The following is an 18151-nucleotide window of genomic DNA, read 5'->3' on the forward strand; positions in this document are numbered from 1 at the left end:
GAAAAGGAATAGGTGACGTATCGGGTTGGAAGCTTTCTTTAGACTCAAGTCTGAAAAAGGAATCCGACCCAAAACGTCACCTATTCCTTTTCCCCCAGAGATGCTGCCTGAACCCGCTGAATTACTCCAGCACTTGGTGTCTGTCTTCAGTATAAACCAGCAATTGCATCTCCTTCCTACATACTTCCCCTTCTTTACATTCATACATTTTAATGAATGATTCATTAAACCTTGCAATAGCTGAAAGACATTAAATTAATTTATCATCAGCGTGTGGTTTATACCAATTATTCAGCATTACCAAATTTCTAGCACTAATTAGTTCTCACCAGGACTCAGACCGAGAGGGCCAGCAAGAAATGACTGGACCAGCAGGAAGATCCGCTTATCAACTTTCCTTGGGCACAGCTGTGCTGCCTCACCAAGAGTGAAAAGGTGCTTCACCTGAGGAAATACAAAATGTTGCATTTGAACACAGCAAATCCCATTACGCCTCAACACCTTCAATGTAGGTCTCCCACAGAATCCAAAGTGGCACTTGGCTTAGTGGGGTGGCACAGTGGCTTAGTGGTAAAGTTGCTGCCTTACAGCACCAGAGACCCGGGTTCCATCCCGACTACAGGCGCTTGTCTGTATGGAGTTTGTACGTTCTCCCTCTGACTTTGTGGGTTTTCCCCGAGATCTTTGATTCCCTCCCATACTCCAAAGACCTACATGCTTGTGGTTAATTGGCTTGCTATAAATGTAAATTGTCCCTAGTGTGTGCAGGAAAGTGTTAATGTCCGGGGGTCGCTGGTCGGCGTGGGCTTGTTGGGCTGAAGGGCCTGTTTCCGTGCTCTATCTCTAAAATAAACTAAACTCGAGAGGACAGTAAAGCGAATTACACAACATGTTTTCTGAGAACCACCCTGTACCCACTGGCTATAGTAATGAAATATAAATGATTAGCTTAATGCAACAGGGTTCACTAGTTAAGAGGGGGCAGGTGCCTGACAGAGTGTGTACAAGTAGATGGCGAGGAGAAACAAAGAGTGGCTAGCGCAAGGGAGAGGTTCATCAACAAATTGAGAGCAGTGAGGGAAGGTGCTGGGGACGGGGGGGGACGGGACGGGGGCAATGAGTAGCCAGGGTTCAAAGGATCGGGGGACAGGACAAAGAGTACAAAGGAGTGACTAGTGAAGATAGGGAGAGTGAAGGCTTACTCTAAGTGAAAAGAGCCGTACACACAAACAGCACTTCTTAAGGAATGTTGACATATTTTGTGGCAAGTTACATTATCCACAAACGGTAGCTACCACAGTGAAATAATCTCATTTTCCTGCTCCAGCCCTTCCTGAGTGACAGGTTAATTATTGCACAACTTTGATGCTGGTCTGGTTGTACATTTATTTTTATAGCATTAAAGGAAGTGAACTGTATCACGGTGGCGCAGCGGTAGAGCTGCTGACTTACAGCGCCAGAGACCCGGGTTCCATCCCGACTACAGGCACTTGTCTGTACGGAGTTTGTACATTCTCCCCGTGACCTGCGTGGTTTTCTCCGAGATCTTCGGTTTTCGTCACACTCCAAAGACGTACAAGTTTGTAGGTTAATTGTCTTGGTATAAATGTAAAATTGTCCCTAGTGTGTGTAGGGTAGTGTTAATGTGCGAGGATTACTGGTCGTTGTGGACTCGTTGGCTAAGAGCCCGTTTCTTAATAAAGGTTCTAAAACGCAGAGTACACTTAAGAAATCTAGAATTAATTAGTTCTAAAATCTTACCAACATACTCTCATCCGCATGCTGAGTTCCTCCATCGCTAAAAACAATATTAGAGATGTACGATTCGCAAATCAAGATCAGCTCACCGCACACCTGATCCAGCAGGACCTAATGTGGAAAGAATGCATCACTCACTGCTACAACACCATTTAGTTTAAATAATAAAATCACCTCCACATGCTCAAGGGAGGCAGAGAAGATTTACAAGGATGTTGCCAGGACTCGAGGGCTTGAGCTACAGGGAGAGGTTGAGCAGACTGGGACTTTATTCCTTTATTCCTCAGATCGCAGGCGGATGAAGGGGTGATCTTATAGTGTTTCAAATCACGAGGAATAGAACAGGTAAACACAGAGTCTTTTGCCCAGAGTAGGGGATCCTGAGCTAGCCAACTGGATGCAAAATTGGCTGGTTGGAAGGAGACAGAGGGTGCTAATGGATGTTATTCAGACTGGTGGCCAGTGACCAAGTGGTGCACCACAAGAACCAGTGCTGGGTCCACTGTTGCTGGTCATCTTTATGTTGATGATATGGTTTGCACAGTTGCAGATGACACCAAAGTTGTTGGTTGAGTGTTCAGTAAAGGAGGTTGTCCAAGAAATATAAACAGGGTCTACATAAACACGGGAAGTGGGCCAAGGAATGACGGACGACATTTAAAATCAGATATGTATGAGGTGTTCACCTTGCTCCCTGATAAGTATACCCAAGACAAGACTTAGTCTGCAAATGGTTGTCCTGGAGAATGTTGTTGAATAGAGGGACCAATGGCCACAAATAAATAGCTCCCTGGAAGTGAAGATACAGGAGGACAGGGTTGTAAAGAAGGCATTTCGCACACTTGCCTTCATCGGTCAGGGCAGCTAGAATTAAAATGAACGGTGGGACGAGATTGGCTCTTGCTTCTATGTTCAAGTTTTCTAAGCTTAACACAGTATCAACTTCAGTTGATCCTAACTCACCTGCGTCTCTTCTGGAGTCTTACAATGAGCGTGACAGAGCTTGTACAAGGTCTCAACTGCCTGGCTGACTATTTCTGGAGTAGAGCAAAACGCACTTATCAAATTCTTGACTTCGTCTGTAATAAAAGGGCACATTTGACAAATTATGAATAATAGGATGATCTTAACAGAAACTACCAACAATGATAACCATGGTGCAAGAACAATACAACGCAAATTTGATTTCGAATCTTGGAATGGAATGTGACACTTTAGCCCACTATTACTAAGCAATTTAAGACCAGTTGATTTAGGGTTTCTCTCTGCTGGATCTATGAGGAACCAGAATGGAGTGGAAGTTACTCCCATAACTGCCAGCGCTTGTAGTGAACATCACAGTTATAGGAGATAATATTCCTTTGCAATCGACTTCCGAATAAGGATTGTGTAGGAAGGAACTGCAGATAGATGCTGCTTTAAACCTAAGACACAAAATGTTGGAGTAACTCAGCAGGTCAGACGGTCTGGAGAAAAGTGACGTTTCAGATTTGAAGAAGTGCCTCGACCCAAAACGACATCAATTCCTTTTCTCCAGAGATGCTGTCTGACCCGCTGAGTTACTCCAGCATTTTGTGTCTACCCTAATAAAGATTGCTTTGTCTACCCTAGGTCCCCGACCAATCCTTCAGCACTAGTTCAGAAAAGAACATTTGTGGGTATGGATAAGTTGGATCAAATTATCTGTTTCCATGTCATTGTTGATATCCAGTGACTGAAGTCTGCCAAAGATGCAACACTACCTATAATTCATTATGTTTAGCGAGCTGCAAAAGCAATTTGTATCACTGTATTTCACTCACCTATCAACTTAGCTCTGGTTTCCTCCAACAAATGATGAGCAATGTTGCCCATGACACTCAAGATGTGGGTTGTTCTATTGTCTATATTTTTTGACCTGCAAATAATGGAAAAGAATAACAGATCAACAAGTGCAAACTTTTGCTGCCCTGATACGATGAGACTTAATTCAAATTAAAAAGATCATTTTTTTAAATTAATTTAAGATAGTAATCACTCCTCACTTCACAAATAAAACAAAATGATCCCACCTTTTCATCCACTCTCTACTCCCCCCGGAACAACTTTACAGAGGCCAATTAACCTAACCTAGGGTGGACAAACCTGCATGTCATTGGGGTATGGGAGGAAAATGGAAACCCATGCAGTCACAAGGAGAACGTGCAAATTCCACACAGACAGCCGGCGAGGACAGGATTGAACCCGGGTCTCTGGTGCCTGAGGCAGCTACTCTACTATGCCACCCTGTTTCTGATCACATGGTGGCATAAAGGACTCAAAATATCTAGATATATGTTCTCGCCCTAAAACAGTCGGAAACATTTGAATAACAGGAAGATTTTAAAAAAATATTAGAATGTTATACTTTACAATGAATTCTATAAAAAACTTTACAAACCTGTAAAGATCATCCCAAGAGCCTATAATCTTGGTATAGTTCAACTTTGGGAAGGATCCTGCAATTTTTGAAAGCAACATCCAGGCAGCAGCTGCATGATCAGTGTCAGTGTGAGTGATAAGGTCTTTTATAAAAGTTGAACTGAACTTATCTTGTTGGGACCACAGAAGGAAAGCTTTGGTCAGGTAACGACTGTGGAAGGAGAAAAACAACATTTTGTATGGTGTTTTAAAACAGAGAAATAATAGATGTTAAATAAGATGACCAATGGGGACAATCCTGAAAAACTCCAAAAATTAGATAAAACTCTACATTATTTCGTATAATATGTTAATCTTTTTCTCTGATGCCTCGTAATTTCTCCTTGTGACAGAGGTCAGAATAGAGCACCTGTTCATTGAGCAATGCTCAAAATGACAAAAGGACAGGACAAGCTAGATGCAGGAAAAATGTTCCCAATGTGGGGCGAGTCCAGAACCAGGGCCCACACTTAGAATAAAGGGGAAGCCATTTAAGACTGAGGTGAGAAAAAACTTTTTCACCCAGAGAGTTGTGAATTTGTGGAATTCCCTGCCAGAGGGCAGTGGAGGCCAAGTCACTGGATGGATTTAAGAGAGAGTTAGATAGAGCTCTAGGGGCTAGTGGAGTCAAGGGATATGGGGAGAAGGCAGGCACGGGTTATTGATTGGGGCCGATCAGCCATTATCACAATGAATGGCGGTGTTGGCTTGAAGGGTCGAATGGCCTCCTCCTGCACCTATTTTCTATATTTCTATGTAACATCTTAGACAAATGATATGGCTTATCCAATGGAATAAACTGGGTGCAATTAGGGACAATGCCATTGATTTACTTAATGACTCAATTACTCCTTGGAATCCATGGCCAATGTCCACTCAAGAGTAGAGAAAGTGCATTTCGGATTATTTGAGAACTTGGTATCAATGGGCTGGAGCACACAGAAGCCCCGTGAATTTTATTTATTGAATTATTTTTAGTTATCTATTGAGCACTGCTGCAGGTAAGAATTTTATTGTGCCGTTTTGACACTCATGATAAATAAACACTCCTGACAGCAGCATATCTATCCATCCAACTAGTCAAGCATAGAAACATTTGCAGGCCCCTATCACCCAATCTTTCAAAATTACAGTAGATAAAAGGGGAAATAAATTTGGGAGTGGGATGGAATGGAGTGTGGAAAGTTCCAGTATTATTGCAATGTCAGATAAATCTTTAGAAAACCACAAAGTAGATCTACTAGAAGGTAAAGTTGGACAGAGGCAGTGAATCAGGCACAGGGCGTTTTGCATTAGAAATATCTAACATACAATGCACCTTTTCAGCTTCACTGATTCCAACAGAACTTTTTTAGTACCATGATAGACGCAGATTCTTGAACATTCCCGACCCGATTCTTATGTTAGTCTCCCAACAAAATTCAGAAATTGCTTGGAGATGGTCGAATGCACATTAAAAATCATTAAAATAGCACTGTCATTTTCAACAATAGGATCTCAGCTCTGAAACAGAAATAAACAGACGCTACATTTTCCTCTTTGTTTGCAATTACCGAATCGTCTAAACGGTCTAATTTTCAATCCTATGAAATAAAAAAGAAAAATACTGTTACTCTGCAAAATTAAAATTATGAAGAGAAAAGGGGCTACATTCCACGTTACAATCAACTTCTAAAATTGCCTAATCTGTTGGGAACTTGCCAATCTTTCATTAAATTCCTGCTATTCATTCATATCAAACCAAACAATAGCAGCTTTCAAAAAGGAAAATGTTGCAAGGTTTTGGGAATCAATGAATAGCTCTTTGAACAGCATTTTCAAATGCCAGAAAATGTATGATCAGTCACAAAGCTTCCTTCCATAGATAGACACAAAGTGCTGGAGTAAATCAGCAGGTCAGCAGTATCTCTGGAGAAAAATAGATGGGTGACACTTTGGGTGGAGACCCTTCTTCAGTCTGAATCTGTTGAGTTACTCCGGCACTTTGGGCCTATCTCCGTTATAAACCAGCATCTGCACTTCCTTTCTCCAAAGCTTCCTTCCATGCTGTGGCATCCAATGATTTTTCCTTTGCTATACAAGAAAATAAAAAAAAGGCAAATGAAATATCTGTTGAACATATAAAATACCACAAAACGTATTTACCAAAGCTCCTGATACTCAAATACAAGAAGTGCTAAGACATTCCAGGCCAATCTTTGACGTTTGTCTTCGTCACTAAATTGCGTGTAATTCTTGATTTGCTGCATTACCACTTGATTTAGACACTCCAGTGCTTTTTCCTGGACCGTATTCTCAGGATCAATTACAACTGGGATGACTCCATTCATCCAAGCCTTCTGTAGCAATTCATTATTGGGTTGAGCCTAGAAGAAACATACAAATTGACCATTGAGTTTCAACCCTAAATTCTATAACTATGAACAATAAATTCCGAACCACAGATGTAATTAAAGGTAATCTTGACCTACAAAGTCCCACTTGCGTTTATTTTTGAGATACAGCATGTAAATAGACCCTTTGGCCCACCCCAACCATTTATCACCTGTGTACACTGTTTCCATGTTATTCTAATTTCTCATCCACTCCCTCCACATTTGGGGAAATTGTACAGAGGCCAATTGACCGACAAACCCACACAACTTTGGTATGTGGGAACACCCAGCACTGTGGCACAGTGGTAGAGTTGCTGCCTTACAGCGCCAGAGACCCGGGTTCTATCCTGACTACGGGTGCTTGTCGATATGGAGTTTGTACGTTCTCCCTGTGACCTACATGGGTTTTTTCCCGAGATCTTTGGTTTCCTCCCACACTCCAGACGTACAGATTTGTAGGTTAACTGGCATGGTGTAAGTGTAAAATTGTCCCGAGTGTGTGTAAGGTAGTGTTATGTGCGGGGATTGCTGGTCGGTGCGGACTCGGTGGGCCGAAGGACCCGTTTCCCCGCTCAATCTCTAAACTAAACCCAGAGGAAATCCACGCAGTCATAGGGAGAACATGCAAACTCCACTCAGACAGCACCGTGCTGCCCAGAACTACTTCTGAAATAGAAATCCAATGGTACCAACCACAAACTCAGTGAATATAGCATCACATATCCAATCTTCCCAATTGTGGAAATGCCTTGTTAGTCTGATAATTAATGGTATTTAATCACTTTGAAAGAAGTGACATAGTTACGTGTAAAAAACTGCCTAAACTAACAGTTTGTAGTTTCTCTCTCAACACAATCCTTTATTAGTTGCCCATTTATACTAACCAGAACCCACAGCTCACAATATTCAAAACATTTTATATAAGAAAAACATACCAACAGAAGATCGGTGATTAATTGCAATGTTTGCTTGCGAACAGATGGAGCAGGATCTCGACAACGATCTTGCAATACAGTCAGATCTTCTTGGGTGCAGAGGACTACATTCTGTTTCAAAATGCTTACAAGCACCTGCAAGATTATAACATGAATCATTTACCGATATGTCAAAACATTAAGAGTAGATTGAACATTAAACATACAGTTTACAAATGTCTGAATGCAAGAAAATGTAAATGTAGCCATTTTATGTGAATTTTAGATAAATGCATACCCATGTATTAGACACAAAAATACAACATTGAAAGTATTTGCATTAAAAGAACACATGAATCAAAGGCAGGAAAGGGTTCAATTCTCCATTCCACCATTTGTGAAATGAGCCCCCCCCCACCGGATAACCAGCTTCTGATAACCAGCTATGATAGCTGCAGTCTTATAGTGATCCATAAGGTGATGATGTCTAAGAGGAAACCAAATGGCATTAGCCCCAAATGTCAAGGGGAGCTAACCACACCCCAAATGTCAACCATCCTCCTTGGACATTGGCTGGACCTGGTGGTTTTAAAGGAAGTTCCTGAAAAGATGGTGAAGCCTTTAGTTCAGGTTTATGGAAACTCTTAGTTCTGCGAATGGTACCAATGGAAAGGTAATGTGTACATGATGCCTTTGTTGCAAGATGGGAGACAAAACGCAAGAAACTCTAAGACAGCGAGCTGACCATCTGTTGTTAGGAAGATCCTGGAATCCAAGAACAAAGTCTGGCCTATTCTCTCTTACCACATTCAACCAATAACTGGTCTCAGTTGGCTTTTCATTCGCTATCTAGACTGGAAGAGCACCGATAAGAACAAATAATCAATTCTATGACTGTACATTAACACTACCTGAATGGCTGACTTCCGTACGATGGTTCTTTCATCACCAGCCCTCACTCGTAACATTGACATAATTTCTGAAACTGTCCGAGAGAAAAGCAGCGTAGCTTCATTAAAGATGAATTAAGAACACTTTAAAAACTCTTTCTCACTGAAGACTGACTTAAATTTAATGAACAAATAGGGTACTTTAAACACAAAAGCACTTGGTTAATAGTCACATAATTATTATGGTATTGTGAGCCAAGTAAAATAATCTCTTTGCTCGTTCCCCATAGGATAAATTGTAGGGTTGTCTCAAGAAGCTATTCAGTTCCCTTTCAAACACCCAGCGTGATTCAGTGTCCACCATCCCTGCAGGCAGCATAATCCACATTGCATCCACTGAGTGAATCTGTTTATCAGGAGCATACAGAAGTTCAATGTAAATGGCATTCCAGTTAAGGAATATGGCACCTCTGCACCAAACCACCACCTGCCCCTTCAAGCACTTTCCCCAACCTCCGTTTTTACTCCCAATTATTTATTTTGCACATTAAACATTAAATTAGGCTCATGCTTTAAACTTAGTATCTTAAGTTGCACTGGTTTAATCAGCACCAACTGAGGTATTACCCAAATAATCTAGAAAGTTTAAAACATTTGAAAAGACAATCTAAAATGGCATAAATTGTGTGAAACATGTCAGTTTCTTGCATGGCTGTGATCTTACAGCTTTTACGCACAAACTCCATGAGTATGATGGCTGCACATCTCACTTTGTTGCATGGTTTTGCACAGTAGTCCCATATCAAAAGATTTGCAAGAAATTAAATCTCCTGTCATGGAGAAATTAGAATGGCAGTCCCCCAATTGTCAACACGAACAACTGCTCCCTCTACTGAAGGACTTTGTGATCAGTATTTGCTCAGAGATAGGTCAGAGTTTACAGTGGGTAAAGTGACTGAACGATGGGTTGTTGAGGCGATGTTGGGCACTCTTAGAACACGGGAAATGTTGAGTGCATCCCCCATTAAAATCATTATCAGCTACTTTAGCCCAAGACTTGCAGCACAATATATTTCATATATAGTTTTGTGTGCTCACCATTCTTCACCATCGATTCCCTTGGGTCCGTGACTTCAATAGTTTTTAATGCATCCCTGCTTTGGTTAGATGTGACTAAAAATGTCAAATATTTAAAACAAGGCAAATTGAATATTGCAGTAAAAATGTTATCCTACTCTAAATTTTAGATGCCGATTAAGTAACAAAGACAGCAAACAGCAGTTAAGTGGGCAATTCTTATATTTAGCTATGGTCAGTATAAATCATGCCCATAGTTCAAAAAGGCTTGGAGATGCTCCAAAGTCACATATGCATTCATAAACTCAGTGGAATAACGTTTACGAAGTGGTAATTAAACCTGTAACATTATAACTCCCTCTTCATCACTCACATCACATCATATAAACACTATGAATTATTCTTGCCAGTACATCAATGCAAGACAATTCTAAGCATCAAGTCACAATTTGAATTATTCATTTTCTTGAATAACTAACCTACAATCCATTAGCTATATCTATAATAATCCAGACAAAAGATAAACACTAGCTTATGAGAGGTTTATGTTTAGTCTACAGATATAGTTCTTCATGAGATGATGATTAATTCTGTGCAATATTTAAACTGGAGAAAAGGTTTTGATGAGAGAGAACATTTTGCTCATCAGTTTTACAAGCACTGCAGAATAAATGTTGCATTTCATCAGTGTTATTGTGCTCACCAGTGGCTAATGAATAAAGATTTCCTGTGACGTCAGTGGATTCCAGTATACCCAAGGTCTTGTGTAGACTTTTTGTGGCTAAAGAAATTATCAAATGTATTAGCAGTTTAAGACTGTTAACAATATCTTTACCTTTTTTTTTTCTAAAGCATACAACACCATAGCAATCCAAATGTCCATAGACCAAACAAGATGCAACTACTTTGTCTGCAGTCTCTCAACAAGTATTGCAGACTTTTAACATTCTGGGCAAATTTGGAAAATAAATGAGAAAGACATTGATTCATTTCTTTCTGTGTGGAAGTGTTTTGAGCATTATAAGTTCCAAAATGGGTCTCAAGTTCCCCACAAAGTGTTTTAGGTTGCAAGTGGAAGTCAGTTCAAATTACTATTTTAATCCTTGTTGGGAAAATTGCAATTTCACGACACCAGTGGGAAATCCAAAACACAGCCACAAGATCTACTATCAATGACGTTTCTGGACACCTCATCTCTTCCCCCTTGCAATAGGAAAGGTGAGTTGGTTGTCCTCCATTGTCTGCTGTTAGATGACAGACTATTGTCCATAGTTCTCCTCAAATACTAATTGTGTTTGTGGCCATACCAAAACATTTCAACATTATGTCATTGACAAAACGGATCATCTGATAATTACCGACAGCCCAGGATACATAAGTTGTGCTTTTGCCTGATAAAAAAAAAGTAGGTGCATCCTCATTTGAGTGGAGCTTTAGGAGTGCAAATTAGAATTAGGTAAAAAGAGCAGAACATCCGTGAAGTTGGGAGAAGAAGTGCAATGGTGACACATGAAAATAAAAATCATGTTAACTTAAAAAGTGCACAATTAGTAAGAATTTCTGAAAGGGAGCACAAGTTTCTTAAAATATGGAGGAACGGCTGAAACCTAGAGTTTGCACAATGTGAGAACTTCAGGACACTCATGGTGTAGGAAACCTTTAAATTGTTGGGGCATTGGGATCAAATTCAAGAGAGGCATTCTAGGACTTGATCGGTCTGGGCCCAATATTCCAGAAGGGAGCTTCACTTCGATAATTGGAGAAGATTTAAATCAAATTGGCTCAAATAGCCTTAACACTTCACATCCCAAAATGCAACACCTTACAATTATCTGTATTAAACTCCATTCACCATGCCTCAGCCCAGCTGATGAAGACCCTGCTGTAATTTCTGATAACCATTTTCACCATCTATAATACCGACCAGTCATTTGATCAAAATGTAGAAATCTGAGTTTATACATATCAATATTGTGCGTACTGTAAAATCAGAAACAGGTTTGTGCAGAGTAGGAATGTTCTGAAACCCATGGAGTCATAGAGTGATACAGTGTGGAAGCAGGCCCTTCGGCCCAACTTACCCACACCGGCCAACATGTCCCAGCTACACTAGTCCCACCTGCCAGCATTTGGCACATATCCCTCCAAACCTGTCCTATCCATGTGCCTGTCTAACTGCTTCTTAAATGTTGGGAGTCATTCCCCCAAACAAAATGGGAAATTTCATCCTCCTCTGGCAGCTTGTTCCATACATCCACCGCCCTTTGTGTGAACACGTTAATCCCATGTTAGGATTATAGCTCTACTTACTTCCCAGCATTAGTTCCTGAACAGACTCAAAAGCCGATGCAATATTCAAGTCTAAACATTGGGCAAGACAAGAGAGTGCCCTGCTCCGGACTGTAGGGGCTTTATCGGAGCATCTATCCAAGATCACCACCTGGATCCAATACTTGTTATCGAGATACTTCTGATGCTCTGGTTGAAGTGAGGGGTCTTCTCCCCTATCAGGTAATTTCAGCAAAGCCATTATTACATCCAAAGCAAAATTTCTGTAAGAAATCTAAAAGCAAGAGAAACAAAGCACAGCACGTTACCTTTGTCATCTATTATGCAGGAGAGACTAAACGTTTAGAGCAACACAATTATAAAATTATAGCTGCTGCTTCACAGGTTCCGGAACTCGATCCTGGTTTTGTGCGTTGTTGCCTTTTTTCCTCCCTGATGCCAAAGCTTATCATTGTACTTTGGTACACATGACAATAATACATGAAACTAAATGCGAGCTGATGAGTTAATTGGCCACTGTAAATCAGTTTAGTTTAATCGCCATGTGTCCAAGGTAGAGTGAAAAGTTTTTTTGTTGTGTTGTGTACTTTCCAGTCGGTGGATGTAATGCAGTTCATCACACAGACCTGACTTCCCTCCTTTGACTCCATCTACATTTCATGCAAACCCTGGAAAAGCAGCCAATGTAATTAAAGACTTGTCCCACCCTGGACATTTCTTTTTCTCCCTGTTCTAGTCAGGCAGAAGGTACAGAAGCTTGTATGTGCACGCCACCAGATGCCAAAACGGATTCTTCTCTTCTGTTATCAGGCTTCTGAACAGTATTATCTAACCTGTTTGGACAGCATCCAAAACAAGCGCTCCATTGTATTTCAGGCCAATTGACAATGATAAACCTAAAGTATTGTAGAGAAAGGTGAAAGAAATGGGGAGGAGCAGATGGGAATACGAGAATGAAATGAGATTAGTGAGAGAATAGTTTAAATGATGCTATGGGACCAGGAATTTGGTGGCATCCAGGCCTTGTCTGTGCAGTGATCATGACCTTATGATCTCCATAAAAGATAATGATAAAATGATGAAGTAAAACTAAGATCACATCATGGAATACTTGTAGTTTGAATTTAGTGAAAAGGATGGTAAAATATTGTCTGTCGACATAACATACAACAGGTTTATTGTGCAAAATAAAAATATTGGTGTAGATTTAATCTTCATAGCTGAAATAGTAAACGGGTGGTGCAGATTGCCAGCACTCATAGAAACCTAGTAAAACTAATAGAATAAAAGTCAAAAGCTGGAGTAAATCAGCAGGACAGGCAGCATCACTGGAGAGAAGGAATAGGTGATCCTTCTTCAGACAAAATCAGTTTGGTTCTGAAAATCAGCAGACACCCCTCTCCACTAATGAAGATAAACACACACTCATATTGTTTCTTACCTTGCTGTTTAGTGAATATTTATGGAACCAATCCAAGAAAGCAACATAATCCGCAGAAGAAAGTTTACTTAGCAACTTCACCAGGGCTTGGGCACCATGCGTCCGAAATTCCGCTTTATCTGGCACCTGCAATATATATATAAAACTGGTATCAAATACTATACAGGATAAACTGGAGAACATTCAGCCCTTTCACAGCTTGTTCTGTATCCCAATATCCCTCAATATTCACAACAAGCAAAAATCAAAATCTCAGACTTTAGCTTAGCTCAGTTTAGTGATACAGGCCCTTCGGCCCACCGAGCCTGTGCCGACTAGTGATCCCCGCACACTAACATCATCTTATTACACACACTAGGGACAATTTACAATATTTACCAAGCCATTTAGCCTACAAACCTGTACATCTTTGGATTGGGTGCGGAAACCGGAGCACCCGGAGAAAACCCAGGCAGGTCACAGGGAAAATGTACAAACTCTGTACAGACTTGAAAATATTAATTGAGTTAACATTTTTTGGTTTTGTTAAAGATTCCATACTTCCACCATACTTTGGATCTTCTCTGCAGAGCGATGTTATACTATGTCTCTTCACTCTAGACTGCTCCAACAGCGGAAACATATTCTCTACGCACTCTATCGATAAACTCTCCAAAGTCCAAATCCCCAAAAGTAAAACCTTCCTTATCGTACTATACTACAGACTGTAAATATTATTTCTTCTGACAATCTGCAACATGGACCCTTGCAATCAATCAATACGGCACATCTTCCAAAGCTATATTTGAGCCAGTATACATCTTGCCTACTCCCATGGCTTTGTCCATGTGAGCTCCAGAACATAGCCATAGCCTACCATCGCCATCCCACAAGGTGAAACAGTCTACAAGTAAACATTGTCACAGATTTTTTTCCCCAGTTCCAATGCAAGTCATCATCCAGAAAGAAGAAACAAACTATTGGAGGAATTCAATGAGTCAGGCAGCACCTTTGGAGGGAAATGGTCAGATGGCATTTCAGGTCAAATGTAATCTGCCTATTTCCCTCCACAGGTATTGTATGACCTGCTGAGTTCCTTCAGCAGTTTGTTTTTTTTTTGCACTAGATTACAACATCTGCTATCTCATGTTAATACTGGTTCTCACTCCATCGTTCCTTCCAGACCAATGAGTACTTCCAGTATTTCCCATTTTTCCAAAGTTTTCAGCATCTATAACACCTAACCTGTCCTCCCAAACTCACACTGATCTTTAATGACATGAAGTTTTAATTTTTATCCAGAAGGAAGATTCATCTGTTTGGGTCTGAAGAAGGCTCCTCACCTGAAATGTCACCTATCCATTACTTCCACACATGGAGAACTGTGTTTTATGCAAGATTCAAGCACCTGCAGTTCCTTGTGTCCCCCACCTGTTTATTATTCTCTGACAGGTATATCCTCTTAGGTCTGATGTCATCCCATTTTATCCTTTTTTTTGCACCTTTTCCATCTTTGTTTTTGTTTTTTACACAATGTAAACTTTTATAAACAAGTTATATTTATGTCTGAAGAAGAGTCTCGACCCGAAACGTCACCCATCCCTTTTCTCCAGAGATGCTGTCTGTCCTGCTGAGTTACTCCAGCTTTTTGTGTCAATCTTCGGTTTAAACCTGCATCTGCAGTTCCTTCCTACACTTTATGTAGCAAATTGGTATCTGCAAGACCAGAATCTACTGCACACCCCTAGGTGCCCTCAAGGTGGCGTTATCGTGCCACTTCTATGCACTCCTGCAGACCTTGTGATGAAGGCACTCCAATGCTCCCGTTTTAAGAGTTGCACAATTTAGACCTAACAATGGTGAATGAACAGTTATTGTTCGAGCTCAGTTATTAGCAAGTTGGATCATGTCTGGAAATGCTTTGGAAACATTGAAATTACACTTTTCCAAAGTTCAAAACATTATTTTGAATTTTGGACAGCATATGGGCATAACTGGTAGAGCAACTACCTCACAGCGTTTGAGACCCGGTTTTGACCCTGACCTCAGGTGCTGTCTGTGTGGAGTTTGCACGATTGCCTGCGACTGTAAATTTCTTCCGGGTGCTCCAGTTTCTTCCCACATCCCAAAACACTGGGGACAGTATGTTTAATAAGGAACTGCAGATGCTGGAAAATCGAAGGTACACAAAAACGCTGGAGAAACTCAGTGGGTGCAGCAGCATCTATGGAGCGAAGGAGATAGATGCTGCTGCACCCACTCTCCATTTCAAACTCCAAAACCATAACAAAAGCACATAAAAACAAAACATACTGGAGAAACTCAGGGGACATAAAGAAGAGCCTGTTTACATCTTCTTGAAGTCTTTGGTTACTCCCCCTATTATCAATCTGCTTCAAAGTTTTGAATCATCTACAACTTGGAAATAGTGCAGCTAAGCAAATGCCATTCATTCTATCCCTCTTCATTATTTCTAGATCTTTCCCACCACTGCTTAAAATGTCGTTTTGGCATTTATCCAGAGATTTGTTTCATATAATGAACAATAGTGCAACATTTTTCCAGTCCTCAACCATCCTGGGTTCCTTGGTACTTAGAAATATAAGGAATTACCTTATTCAAGCTCAAGTTCATTGTCACATGCACCAATTAAGGTACGGTGATATTTGGGTTACCATACAGCCATACTAAACGAAAAGCAACAATACATAGTCACATAAAATAACATTTATCATAAAGATCCACCACAATGGAATCAACATTCCTCACTGTGATGGAAGACAATACACACAAGGTCCTGAGTGGGCTTGCCAGGGGAGACACTGCAATGCTTTCACCAGCAGGAGAACCTCAAACAGTAAATTAACTACAAGACGAGGGGCTGAATTTTTACAATTGCAGTTCGTAGAAGTCATTTCCTGCAGAGGGTGTTGAATCTCTGAAATCCCTTTGCCCTGGCAGGTGATGGAAGTGAATTACTTGAAGAAACAAACCCCCTGCTGGACCCCCTGCAGTTTGCATACCGGGCCAATAGATCAGTGGATGACATTCCTTTCAGAGTTTCTTTTGTTTCCACAATCAACAGTCCAAAGATTGGTAACTATCAAATATGATTTGTAAGAATTTTCAAACCTTAGTGCAAATGTGTTGCAGCAATATTCGAAGAACGGGCAACGCAGGCTCCTTCACTTCATCCACAATGTAGCTACAAAAAAAAGTTTCACAATCATAACAAAGCCCGTGTTTGGTCCTTATCCCTCTAAGTATTTCCTATCCATATACCTGTCCAACTGTCTAGTATCTGCCTCCACTACCTTCTATGGCAGCTCATTCCATATACCCAACAGCCTCAGTGGAAAAAAGTTGCCCTTCAGGTTCCTATTAAATCTTTCCCCTCTCACCATAAACCTTCGTCATCTGGTTCTTGATTCCGTTACTCTGGGGAAAAAAACTGTGCATTTTCCCATATTTCCCTCTTGATTTTATACACCTCTACAAGATCAGCCCTGAACCTCCTATCTTCCCAACCACTCCCTACAACACAGGCCCTCAAGTCCTGGCAACATCCTCGTTAATTTTCATTGCATTCTTTCCAGCTTCAGGACATTCTTCCTACAACAGGGTGTCCAAATTGGAACACAGTGCTCCAGGCGTGGCCTCATCAAAATCATCCAGTCTTTCTTGCTCAACACACTATCACAGATATTTTCGTTGTTCTCTCTATTTTTTCCTCTTATGCAGTTAAAACAACTTTGATTTCTAACAATCACTATATCTGATGAATGGTCATCAAATGCTCGTCTCCCCACAAATTGCGCTTGATCTGCTTAGTCTTTCCATAATTAATTTTACTGTGGGATTCCTAGTCTACATCTTGGGTTTGTTGCAGACAAGTTGAGAGATTACCATGAGTAGTCAACAACTCTTATAACAAGGTGGCAAATTAAACTTGGCTGAAGAAGTTTCACATTTGTTTCAATCAAGAAATTCCCACGTAGCTATCTGGTCAACTCCATTCTTAAATGTGAAAAATTGCACAACCCTTAGAATTTGGTCTAAAAAGAAAAGCTTGGCGAGAATTACTGACCTGACAAATGTAATGGCTTGATCTCTGGCAATGATAGTTCGTTGTCCCACTCCCAAGACAGCAACAGATCTGGTGCCGTTCACACCATCCAGCATTAATATTATACTCAACAGTCTTTGAAACAGGCAACGCAGTGTCTGAAAATATATATTTTTTAAATCCATGATATTAATTATTTCAAATGTGCCAAAACAAACCTTATGGAAAAATTAAATTAAAACAGTACCTTATCAACATCACCATGTTTGGGTGAACACAGTAATTTAAGTCCATAATATGCTAATTCAGGCACAGTTTTCGTTCTTTCAAAGTTTCTAGCATAAAACAAAAGAGGTGAAATTGATATTAAAAATCCATTCAACTTGATTTTAAACATTCTTACTAAGCTCATATGTATATATTGCAAATGTTGCCAGCTCCTCTTGGATAATGTTTGAGGCCATTGTTGAATCCCCAAACATTATATCCGAAAGCCTTGAAATTAATTAAAAATAAATTGAAAAACATGCTAGTTTAAGAAAGAACTGCAGATACTGGAATGAATTGGGTCTCTTTACCCCCCCTCCCACTCTCACCACTCACACCAGTGGCAATCCGTCCAAAGAAGGGTCCCGACCCAAAACGTCATCTATTAATATTCTCCAAGATGTTGCCCAACCGCTGAGTTACCCCAACACTGCTTTATTTTTTCCCCTCTGCTGAGTGTAACACCATTTTCCGCGTATTGTCTCGCCAGTATTACTCTGGATCACCGTTTAGGCCCCTGGATTGCTAATTAAGTACTTTAATCATCACGAATCTACATACTTACATTGGATCTGAAAGTTGTAATCCTCCAGGTACAGGTTCAAAATTGGTCAGATCAGTGAATAGCTGCAAAGAAAGTGAAAATACACAATATA

General features: G+C 40.5%; 1 protein-coding gene across 1 annotated transcript in view; it reads right to left on the bottom strand.

Moving 5' to 3' along the window:
* ncapd3 (non-SMC condensin II complex, subunit D3) overlaps nucleotides 1-18151 on the bottom strand; it is a 50354-nt gene that overhangs the window by 24437 nt on the left and 7766 nt on the right. The window contains exons 6-21 of the mRNA XM_055660620.1: nucleotides 18061-18122; nucleotides 17476-17563; nucleotides 17250-17386; nucleotides 16295-16367; nucleotides 13184-13309; nucleotides 11764-12016; nucleotides 10157-10234; nucleotides 9475-9549; nucleotides 8398-8471; nucleotides 7508-7642; nucleotides 6343-6563; nucleotides 4178-4369; nucleotides 3561-3655; nucleotides 2722-2837; nucleotides 1762-1869; nucleotides 330-444 (exon numbers count right to left, since the gene is read on the bottom strand). Of these exons, the coding sequence (XP_055516595.1) occupies nucleotides 330-444; nucleotides 1762-1869; nucleotides 2722-2837; nucleotides 3561-3655; nucleotides 4178-4369; nucleotides 6343-6563; nucleotides 7508-7642; nucleotides 8398-8471; nucleotides 9475-9549; nucleotides 10157-10234; nucleotides 11764-12016; nucleotides 13184-13309; nucleotides 16295-16367; nucleotides 17250-17386; nucleotides 17476-17563; nucleotides 18061-18122 (1948 nt within the window). The remainder of the gene's footprint in view (nucleotides 1-329; nucleotides 445-1761; nucleotides 1870-2721; nucleotides 2838-3560; nucleotides 3656-4177; nucleotides 4370-6342; nucleotides 6564-7507; nucleotides 7643-8397; nucleotides 8472-9474; nucleotides 9550-10156; nucleotides 10235-11763; nucleotides 12017-13183; nucleotides 13310-16294; nucleotides 16368-17249; nucleotides 17387-17475; nucleotides 17564-18060; nucleotides 18123-18151) is intronic.

This window comes from Leucoraja erinacea, chromosome 32 (assembly GCF_028641065.1).
Source record: "Leucoraja erinacea ecotype New England chromosome 32, Leri_hhj_1, whole genome shotgun sequence".
Classification (NCBI taxonomy): Eukaryota; Metazoa; Chordata; class Chondrichthyes; order Rajiformes; family Rajidae; genus Leucoraja; species Leucoraja erinaceus.